This window comes from Bombina bombina, chromosome 1 (assembly GCF_027579735.1).
Source record: "Bombina bombina isolate aBomBom1 chromosome 1, aBomBom1.pri, whole genome shotgun sequence".
In the NCBI taxonomy this organism is placed as follows: domain Eukaryota; kingdom Metazoa; phylum Chordata; class Amphibia; order Anura; family Bombinatoridae; genus Bombina; species Bombina bombina.
In genome coordinates, this window is record NC_069499.1 from 500,996,853 (window position 1) to 501,009,126 (window position 12,274).

The 12,274-nt window shown below is 35.0% G+C and overlaps 1 protein-coding gene across 2 annotated transcripts in view; it reads left to right on the forward strand.

Moving 5' to 3' along the window:
• The first annotated feature begins 604 nt into the window (after positions 1-604).
• Positions 605-12,274, forward strand: part of TMEFF2 (transmembrane protein with EGF like and two follistatin like domains 2) — a 911,723-nt gene continuing 900,053 nt past the window's right edge. Inside the window, exons 1-2 of one of the 2 annotated variants that reach the window (XM_053698579.1) lie at positions 605-1,118; positions 3,379-3,488. In XM_053698579.1, the coding sequence (XP_053554554.1) occupies positions 956-1,118; positions 3,379-3,488 (273 nt within the window). In that variant the 5' untranslated portion in view covers positions 605-955. The remainder of the gene's footprint in view (positions 1,119-3,378; positions 3,489-12,274) is intronic. The other variant, XM_053698578.1, reaches the window with a different exon arrangement.

The following is a 12,274-nucleotide window of genomic DNA, read 5'->3' on the forward strand; positions in this document are numbered from 1 at the left end:
GTGTGTATATACTTACACACACACAACATACATATATATCAATAAATACAATTTTTTATATATATATATATATATATATATATATATATATATATATATATATATCACGCTATGGTTACTACATGGTAACTGGTCACCAAAATATACACAATTTATGAGTGTGTGTAATCAATGGATAAATGTAACAATCGCTATAAAGTATATTGGATACAAAACTGTGTAGGAGCATACAGTATATGTGTAATACACCTTACTATGAAGGAATTCATATTATTCGGTGTTTTTTATAGTTTATAAATGTGCATTTTATTACATGGAGAAAATACAATCTCTAAATGTAAACAATGAGCAGTATTCCCACATGAAACAACCTATATACACATATATAAGCCTGAGATGTGCCTATGAATGTCACTAAGTTGTTTGCTGCAGTACACGCTGAGTGTGACACTACCGTGTAATCAATCTCCCCACAGTTTCTCACGATTCGTTGCCCACTCTTTCCCTCCTCCGTGCCCACCCACCGTAGCCCCCCAGCACAGGCTCCGCAGACCTCTCCGCCAATCAGTGTAGCCTCCCCTTCACGTAACCTGCACGGGTCCGGAGCTGGGGGCGGGAGCTGCTGAGCTTGGAGCCGGTGCTCACTGGGTTGGCTGAGCTTGGAGCCGGGCGCTGACAGGAGGGCAGCTAGACGTCTGACAGCCAGGAGGGCGCTGTGGTCACGGGCGAGCATCCTCTTCTCACTGGCGTCCTATGGCAGCTGCAGCCCGCAGCCTCCTCTCTCGGATATCTGGTTTCCTCTAGCAGGGATTGTGGAATTGTCTTTGCTAAGTGCACTGCTCTCTGTCTCTGGGATGCTACTTCTTCCCCTGGCGACCCCGTCATGCTAAGTCCCAGCCGGGCCCCCTTCTCAGTTTGTAACCTGTGGGAGCTGCGGGCACCGTCTCCTTAGACCATGGTGGTCAATGAGTCTCATAGACCGTACTGGACCCTGAGTGATTGCTTGTGCTCGCTGCTTCTGCCGTCTCTCTTACTCATCATAGCCCGGCCAGTAAAACTTGCAGCTTTTCCTACCTCCTTAAGTGACTGCCAAACCCCTACAGGCTGGAACTGTTCTGGTAAGAGATCCGATCCAGGGAAATACAGAACATACAGCAGCATCCACATGTTACACCATAATTACATGATGATCTGCTGCTCTGATGGCCAGGGTCATGTTCCTGCTCCACATCATTATTGTGAGTGGAGCAGATCATTATTATGCTCTTAATTACTGAGGAATCTTTATGGGTGGAAAATGCATTGATTTATTTAGCAGGATGCTATGAAGTGGCACTGACTATTGCTGCTAAACCCAATCCATATAACGTCTATAATTATCTTCATCTGCAATAGTTCACATTTAAACATCCTTGTTAAAGTTTGCCCCTGGTATATAATTCAGTCTGCAATAGTCAATAATTTATTTTATCCATACTTCAGATTTTTATTTTTTAGCTAAATGATGTAAAAAAAAAAAACACACAAAAAATCGTATTACTAAGTAAAATTGTGAAGATTATCAAATAAGGTTTAGGTTAACGATGCACTGGACAAGTATTTTCACTTAGCACATGTCAACAATTTTGTTATAAAAGAATATTGCAAAACTATTCTACACTTATGTGTATTGTATCTCTAAAGTTTTACATTATACAATATCATTTTATAAAAGGTGAAATATGCTTTAAATTATGTTAGTCTTTTTTTTTTCCCCCTGTGTTTGGAAATGTTTTGGTTTTCAGCAGCTGCTTATTAAAAAAGTTTAGGGATAAAAAAAGAGCTTAATAACAGTACGTATAGAAGTTTGTCATAAATCAGATTGCAGCTTGCCTTAGAAAAAAAGCTGATTCGTGCTAAAGTGCAAGAAAGATGTGTTAGCTTAAGTTTTGAAGCCAAAAATACTGAATCAAATATCATCCAAGAAGCAATGATTCTACACAGTTTAATATCTGTTTATTTTCATTGTTTTTCATGGGGCTAACTACTTATAATAGTCCTAGTGTTTTTAATTCAGAAAAAAACACGATTGTCTTTTATTAAAAAAAATACCATTGAGGTCACTTTTTGCTGATTAATAGATCTATTCTAGATAATTGTTCTTATTCTGGTGTTGCAGATAGGGTCTCCACGTCTCTGTGTCCTTTATGAGTATGGCCATGTTTCATTCTGCATTAGTCAAAATAAGTAGATTTGCTTAGGCAATTTAACAAATGAGCAAAAGGTCAACTTCAGGATAGAAATACAGAATGGATCTTTGCAATGCTGTATTCAGTTTCACTTTTTCCTCTCCATATTCCTGCATTAGGTCTGCACTAGTGTAGCAGACTGACAGCAATGTGAAATACACTAATTAAATAAGGAAGGATCAGTCTGATTTACACCCCTTATAAATCATCTTTTGACTTAAACCCATAAGATGAAGTGATTCAGTTTTTTAAAAAAAATATAAAAGCTGTTGCATCTTCCTTTTTACATCACTTGAACTGATTTTTAAATAATATTTTAAAAGAACAATAAATACATTATTGGGAAAGGGCATTAGGTGTTTAGTACATTTGAATTTGTAGTATGTAGATAATCTGTACTTTAATGGCCACACATATGTATGCAGTCCTTTCAAATATTGTTATTTAGCTTCTGCCATTGAATAGTCTCTCCTTCTTCCACTTACAAAGAGGGCAATACATCCACTGCAGAAATATGTTAAAGACAGTGCTGCTTTTGTCTTGCTGACTCCTCTTTCATTTTTAATATGATGATGTGGTTTCAAACAGAAGAATGTAATAAAGAAATCAATACAGCTAAATCTTAATGGCTCTGACGTCTAATGTATATGTTCTGTTTAATATTGTATTCTTTTTTCTATATTTGATTGATCAGGTTGCAGACTGGCTGAACTCTGCGATTTCTTAAGTATCACCTTAGATTTTTTTAGTATGTCTGCTAAATTAAACTGATAATAGCTGCTGTTTCTGTTCAGTCACTGTAAATATCAGGATTCTTAAAATATTTAAGCAGACCTGTCCAGTCTTTATTAAAATGAGACAGATCGTCACTAAAAATGTATTGCTTGTTTATCTTTAATATACAATGCTAGTTCCTGTTTTGCACAACTTAGTGCAAATCCAAAGACTGATTGCAGACTATGCACCAAAATATGTTCTTCATATAGGAGTACTATGCACATTTTGCACAGCTTATACCATTAAGCCTTAAGCTTTGATAGTAAAAGAATGTGGTATAGTAATATGTGCACACAATTTAGAACAATATTTCTACTGTTGATTACACCATTTGTTTGTTTAAAGCTGAAAACCTTCCTTTTTAACATTTTAGGATTTGATGACAGAGAGAATGATCTTTTTCTTTGTGACACCAATACCTGTAAATTTGATGGAGAGTGTTTAAGAATCGGAGACAGTGTGACATGCGATTGTCAGTTCAAGGTAAGGAGCTAGGTATCTCATTTTTCAAATTGACTAATGTTGGCATGAAAGGAGAATCTACTTTCAGTCTTTCTCTTAGCAATTTGTTTCTCTACAGGCTGAGCAGATGAAGGCAAAACTGGTACCAGGGGAAAGATCTTGCAAGGAAAGCAAGTGGTGTCAAAAAAACCTAGTTTTCTCTGAGAAAAAGCAGATATTTTAGTTAAAAATATCCCTGAGGAATGAAACTTTCTGATTAAGCACATATAACCTCCAAAAGAGTATTATATTATAGTTTTTCTAGCACTGTATATAGTGTTTCAATACAAACATTAAATCATTAAATATATAATTTTGGCTAGAAGTTTAAAGACTGGGGTATACATATTTTGGTTGATAGAAGGAATCAAAGCAGCATCGTTATAAGAAAAGAAAAAATAAACAATAAAATAAAAATCTGTTCTGTACCTTTAAAGTGAAATTCTAATGTAAAAAAAATGCTCTGATTTATTAAAGCACATCATTTTTGCATTACTAACCTGAGATAAATATGTATTTAACCCTTCAAATAAGTTAAACACATAAATTAAGTGCCTCTTGGGAACTGTGAGCCTGGCGCTTCCTCAGCAGCACGTATCCAGTCAGCCAATTAGAAGCAGCATTTAACTTCTGAATTTGGTGGACATTTTTGGAAGAACTAGGCACAAAGTGCATAGTTATTGTTGTAAGCTATAGTTCTATGCAATAAACCATCAATACTGCAATCTTTGTTGTCCACCTTCTTGAGTTATTTAATGTTCTTGAATTGGAAGTATTTGTTATTTATATACAGCTTTTCTATATAGAAACCCATTACCTTGATTAATCCCCATGTTGTAAAAATATATATATAGTCTTTGTAACTTGCTCAGTGGTGGTCAACTACCTGTGTAGGAAACATTTCATTATTTGTATTCTGATTGCCAAAGTTACTTAGAACCTTATGTTGGCCCAAGCCTAGTCTTTTTCTTTTCTTTTAAAAATGACCATCTTCTAGAGCATAGTTGTGTGACTATTATTGTATCTAATGCTGAAGAACAGGAGTAAAGTAACCTCATGCACTAAAAAATGAAGTAACAATGGCACAAGTTGGGTAGGTCTAGACATTTTCAATCAAAGGCAACTGTATTATGACAACCCTTATTCCTGCAACACCAGGCAGATTTAAAAAGGTTTTATGTTGGAATATAGGGAATGGCAGTTGGCATACATTTTATACATTTTCCCTGCGTTTTCTATTTAACAGCCTTTTATTTGAGAAAATATCTGTATTCTACTATTGCTAATTAGTCTAGATGTCTCCATCTAATTATTAGAGGAAACTGAGTAATTTTCTAAGTAATGACATACATGTTTGTTTATACATAAGTTATCTGAAAGCTGGCACATGTACAGAATGTATATATTCATTTTAATGCAATATATAAATTACCGAGTTATAAGACAGGCGTGTAACTTGTTTTTATTACAGAGAATTAGTGATACCAAATCTGTATTGTAGTAACATTGTAACTGTAACAGTTCTAGATGAATATGTCATTTATTATAGTGTATGGACAGCATTCTATGGTACTGAGGAAATAAAGTAATAAACTCTATAATAGATCATACTGGTAACTTATCTTGCACTGTAATGTTTTCATGTATTCTGTACAGCAACTGCACTTTTAATATCCAGTGTTAAAAAAATGCACGAATTTGTCCCATTTTTCTCATAGTGAGTTATATACACATACTTAATTTAGGCCTTAAAAAACAGATATAATTAATTGTTTGTTCTGTAACTAAGACTTAAGATTGTATATAAATATGTGCATTAGACAAGCAGTCCATTCCCATAGGATTTTTTTTTTGCCCTTTACACTTTGGCTGTTAATGGACTGTTTGCATTCTCAATATTGCAAATATCCCAGAATGGGTGATTCATACATACATATACGTCTCACATGGTGTATTAATCATTTACTTGATTTATACAGATTATGGATCAATATTAATTACAGGCTTAGAACATATACCTATATAGGTGGGATCGGGTGCATTCAGGGCAGTGTGGTGGTAGACGAAATGTAATCGGGAGAAAGCAGATATGATGCATTGCCTGTGGGCTTGCCCAAAAATCCGGCAGTATTGGGGGAAAATACAGTTCTGGCTGAATAAATTCTTACAGAGAGAGGCCTCTATTGTGTCATTTCATATTTTCTTTTTATAAAATGACAGCTTGCATTCAGGGGACTTGCTTCTGACAAATATGGCCATTTTGTCTGCACGTAATTTAATATTTAAAGAATGGAAATCCCCCGATGCTCCAAGCTTGGCAGAATCTGTTAATATAATGAAGCTGCAGATGGCTATTGAGCGGCAAGATTTAAAATTAAAATCCAAAAAACAGTTTAGAATATTTTTCCATAAGTGGAAGAGAGTCATTTTACCTTGGCCCCTCCCAATACAGAGTCAGTTTATATCTCCTTTGAAAAACACAGTGCCATTCATTATATTTGTTTTGGAGGAGGTTCTTCCTCAGTCCTGGTTAAGTGAGTACCGGGTAAATGATTCTTATTTATAAGGATAGAAAGCAATAGTTGGTGAGGAGGAGCTGTAGGCCAAGGCAACAATGGAATGGCCTATGCTCAGGTTTTTTTTTGTTGTTTTTTTTTTTTTTTAAAGAAGAAAAAATAATAAAAAATAGAAAAAGAACATATACCTATTTAAACTTAAAATAAAAACTGTAGCTATCTGTCTTACACTGAACGTTATCCTTCTGTTACATGAACATTAATGTTGAAAATAAACTGCTCTTTATTATTAGATTGCTTTTTTATGATTAAGCACCTCAAAGAAGTTTAATTTAAGCTAGCATTTATTACAATGCATAAACACATAGTTAAAGACAGCTCCAAAGCAGCAATATACTACTGGGATCTAGTTAAGCACATCACACAAGACAAAGACAATAGTTATTTGTGTGTAGCCATCAATCATCATTTAGCTCCCAGTAGTGCATTTCTGCTCTGAGCATATTTAAGTATGCCTTTCAAGAAATTATATCAAAAGAACAAAGTACATTTCATAACAAAGGTAAATTGAAACATCATGTAAAATTGCATGCTCAATCTGAATCACAAAAGTTTAATTTCGACTTAAACGTCCATTTAATTATGCAACCGGCTGTGTTATTAATATTAGTTACAGTAAAGAGACTCTAAACTTTCATCTGCATCTAAACACTAATTTGAAAAAAGGTATATTTTAAAATTGATTTAATACTTGTGTATTACTGTATCCCTGTAATGTTTTTTATTCTTTGTATAGCGCTGCGTAATCTGCTGGCGCTTTATAAATAAATGATAATAATAATAATAATTTTCTTATCACAATTTAGATTTTGCAAAACAAGAGCAGTTCAAGAACGCACTTCTTAAATCCATCTTTTTTTCTGCATCCAATTCAGGACATATATAATGAGCTTTTGCTGAGCTTATCACTGTGTAGTATGATGCAGGGCCCAATACATTTCATGCTAATTAATTATGCGTGAGGTACTCCAGCCTCTTTGGAGGGAAGTAGAACAAGCACACTTTTCAGATATAATGCATATGTATATCAGGCAAAATAAATTTCAAAAGGATATTACAATGGTGTTTTATTTTACCTTAATTAAACATAGTACGGGAGATTACATGTTGTGTTTGGTGCCCCTTTAAGAGCTACAACATGTTCAAGAGCCTTAATCATGTAAAAGGTAAATGACCAATGTCTTGAGAGTAGTTTTGCACCCACCTTAATATGAGTGGAAGAATATTTTCATTTATTTATATCATTTGGAAAGATTTCAGGAAAAATATATATTTATATCAGGTGGTGAGACTTGGTTGTGATAAGAGGACTTTTGCCCAGTGATTGTGTAAAGGTCAAGTCATGTGAGAACTCAAGCAGCAAATGACAGTGCACCATTGTAGCAAAACTTCACTTCACATAACTTTACATCAGAATCTAATCTTGATTTTAGTGTGTGTGTCTGATATTAATACAAATCTCACCTGTATTACATCATAAAGGTAAAATATTCAAGTGAATTGGACTAATTTAAACATTTCATTGTATCCCTTCTCTCCCCATGTGCTGCCCTTGTAAAATGCTGTCTGGGTCCAATGGTCTCAGGGCAGCCCCTGTAGGTATATAGAAATGTTGTTTTAAAGCTATTTAAAGGGACACTTTACCCAAAAACTTTCTCTCCTTTAATATGTGCCCAATTATCCAAGTTACCTGCTGGAGTGAATTCAATTGTTTACAAATAGCTCCTTAGCCATGTAATGGCATTTAAAATAGTTGATTTAGCCTGTAGTATACCTACCTATACTGAAAGTTTCTATACCTAGGTATATGCTATTGAAAAACTATGTAAACACAGACAGCAGAATAAATTACACTCAGAATGGGAGGTGAAAGAGATAAAGCTCTAAAATGTTCATTTTCAATGGTACAGAGACAGAGATAAGAAAGGGAAGCATTTGAGTGATAAGACAATGAGATCTGATCTGTTAGCAAGCCAAGCCTATTTTGATGGGCTGTGGTTTCAAGGAGCAAAATGAGCTTTTGCAAAAAGAAGCATAATTGAGCAATTTCTCATATATTTTATATGATGCAGCGGGTATAACAAGTTATGGGGAACACATTCAGGATGATTTTTTTTTTTTTTAAAAGTGAACTTTCCCTTTAAGCTCCTGCAGCTGATACATTTGGAGGGGTCATGGAAGAAGAATCGGCTGATGATCAGTAGGTGAACAGCTTAAAAATCAGACCTCAATTAAGAGTTAGGGGTCAAGTTATTAATGTGCGAGCGGACATGATACATGATGTAGCATATCATGTCCGCTGCACATCGATAAATGCCGACAGAATACGCTGTCGGCATTTATCATTGCACCAGCAGTTCTTGTGAACTTCTGGTGCAATGCTGCCCCCTGCATATTCATGGCCAATCGGCCGCTAGCAGGGGTGTCAATCAACCCGATCATAGGCGGACAGGTTATGGAGCAGCTGTCTTTAGACTGCTGATTCATAACTTCTGTTTCCGGCGAGCCTGAAGGCTCGCTGGAAACACAAGGCTTCAAGCTCCATACGGAGCTTGGTAAATTGACCCCTTAAAATACCAAACTGCATGGGTAAATACCGAATACCTGGCAACCATTTCTGGATTCATAACTTTGATTTCATTATTTAACATCAGCTAGTATACGCATCTCTGCTGATATCAAGCATGTGTGACAATATAACTTTATTCTCAGTTATAGCTGAATGCTGTCTAGTACGATCACATCTGCAGAAGTCAGTACTGCCCATCACTATTAAAACTTGAACTCTGACGCTTGGATATTGATTTCCAGGAGGAGGAACATCCATTGTATTATCATTATTGTATTATTGCATGAAATAAGGAGCTTTCTGAATGGTTATGTAATTTTGATCTGCGCGTAAGGGTTCCCATGAGCCTCTATGCAAATAAATGCAAATTTATTCACCCAGGTGATCGCTATTACCACACCTGATCACCTGGATATTAAAACTTATATAGGGACTTTATTTTTTAAGGGGCTTTAAAACACAATGTCTTGGGGGTCTTTAGTCCTTTTTGTTATCCTGTTAGTGGGATATTTATATGATGTGCTTAAAAACAACTGTGTACTTTTTTATTTTTTAAAGTGCTTACACATAAACCTCTCCATCCATCTCCCATAAGCACTCTTCTCCTTCCCAGCACTTCTAGGTTTCCGGGGCTTAATCACATTACCACAAATGTGTCATCATACACACTTTAAGGGTTAAAGACTGCTTAAAAATGTTATATTTACATAGATGCAGATTACAAGTGGCACGTTAACAGTTATGCGTGAGCGATAAGGAGTTTATCGTGGCTGTTTGCGCGTGCCGAGTTTTCCGATCCTATTACAAGTTGAAAGTAATTGGTGTCGCTTCAGCGCATTTGAAGTTATTTCATGTCGGGTTGGCGCAACCTCAGAGCTCTGGTTAACTGTTTCACAAAACAAAAAAGTTGTACAAAACACATCAAAAATAGATTGCAAAGTACAGTTGCACTCATAATAACACCATCTAATAAAAATGATTTGAGACAAAATATTGCACAAAAAAGTTATAAAGGCTCAAAGATATGATGTCTCAGGTAAAGCAGGCAAAGGGCTTTAACAATGAGATACATACATATACATGTCTAAAGATGGATATGTATGTGTGTATATATATATATATATATATATATATATATATATACACATACATATCCATCTTTAGACATGTATATGTATATATATATATATATATATATATATATATGTCTATATAGTGTACATATGTATTTATGTATTTATATGTGTATATATGTATTTACAGACATATATAAACAGATAAACACATGAATACATATGGATACATATATAGACATATATAGAAGTGCATTGGAGCCCTTTGCAGTTAGATGAAAACAGGAAAAACATATTTATGTATGCAATATCCATATTTAATAAAGTGTTATAGTGTGTATTTACTGTAAATATCTCACATTCCAATGTTCTGCACATAGCAGAATATGTTCTAATATTTCAAAATAGATGTTCCTATATATACACTTTATATCTGTTTATATCTATACCTATATTTAATCATCTAAATATATAGGTATAACTATATATTGTACCAAAAAAACACATCAGATATATGAACAATATGTATTTATGAATAAATAGAACATATTTTGCTATGTGAAGAACATTGGATGTGAAATATTAATATTTTTATGTCGGGTTAGCTAACTTATATGCAGTCATGTTTGAGCGCATATAGGTTGTTACTTTTTTTCCACTTTTTTTGCTCCATTGACTTATATGGGGGATTAGGTTATCACGTGCGATATTGTAAGTTTGGCTTTTTACGAGCGTCGGGTTAGCGCACAAGCAAAAACAGTTAACTTTCAACTCATAATACAAGCGCAACCCGATGCGTGCAAAAAGCTTACTTCTAGCAGCGCAGTTAACTCTTGAGCGGGAGCATTAAATAGTCTAGCCCATAGTGTTTACATTTCCTTTAATTGTTTAATTTAGTGGAGTGGGTTCAATTATTTCTACACTGAGATGTTTTGCGTTGAAATTATTTTTGAGAGGCCCAATTGGTCTGTACATTATTTATAACACTTTTGGCCCAGTTATTGCCAATGCCCATTGAATTTCCATAGATGATCTAAACCAGTAACCTCAGTGCTTGGGAAGCATCCTACAAATATGCTTTACTCATATTTCCCCTCTATAGAAAGTGAAGGCCCTGTCCTAGTCAAGGGCACAACTAGTATTAGAACATCTTTTAAAGCAGTTTTCCCCTTCGCTCCTCTAATGTCTTGTTTTTGCATTAATTAATTGTTACCTGATGTATCTATTGTTGACATAACAAAGAAGGCATTTCTAGCCTCGAGCACTGCTAACAGGTCAGCGTGTGATTATTTCCCGGCATAGGTTGGACCACTTGTCAAACACTGATTCACCTCAAATTGCTTAAACCTTAGATTCGGGCTTGTTAGTGACAAATGAGGGCTGGAGTTGAGCTTCACTGTTATGAACAGAGAAAGTGTATTATTGTGATTAAGCGTCTAAGAGACAAGTGCCAGATAATTGTGCCACTGTGATATAGGTAAAGTGCATCATACTGAAGTGTGCCACAATAAAATGAGACGAATAAACTGTTTATGAAATGGATTTTTGAAAATAGAAACATGGTACCATAAATATTAATTTCCTCATCATGAAGTTTATTTTCCTTGTTTTCTAATGGTAGAAGAATATTAATTGCATATACGGTAATTTTTAATGTCAATAGTCTATATATATGTGTTTTATGTGTTTATTATTCTGTTATACTATTGCCAAATATTAACTTCTGGAAAACATAAAACATATATCTAATTCCCATATATGTATTTACTTCATTAATATATCTGATACAAGCTTGTGAAATCAAGTGATACACATGATTTCCATTCTTGCTCATGTAAAAGATCAATATTTGCTCTATTGTTGGGGTACATAGGAAACAACTATATGCCTACAGGAGTACTTGCTACCAAAAGGTTGAGAACCACTGGTGTAGGACACTAATGTATTCCAGAAATATATCTGCTGTTTATGCACCATATGTGTTTAATCATGTCATATTTTTCTTTCTGAGCATTCTTTCACTACAATCTTGGAGGTCTGCCTTACAATCACTAAATATTTTCCTGGCTCAGTATTGTTAATGATGTTGGAGGTCCACCAGTGTCCTGCAGGGGCTCAGCAAGAAAAGAAAAGATAATGAGGACATAATATTACTGCAGTATCAGGGTTATGTAGCAAGGTTTAGCTAAATATATGAGCAATGTGTTTATTTTTTCATGTTTATTATGTGTGTGTGTTTGTGCATGTGGAGGGATGGCAAAATGCTTGGTCACTGCAGTATAATATACAAGATAGTAAGTTGTCTAATAATATATATTGTTTCATTTTTTTTGTCTTAAGAAAAAACAGAATTTATGCTTACCTGATAAATTACTTTCTCCAACGGTGTGTCCGGTCCACGGCGTCATCCATTACTTGTGGGATATTCTCCTCCTCCACAGGGAAAGGCAAGGAGAGCACACAGCAAGAGCTGTCCATATAGTCCCTCCCAGGCTCCGCCCCCCAGTCATTCGACCGACGGTTAGGAGAAAAAAGGAGAAACTATAGGGT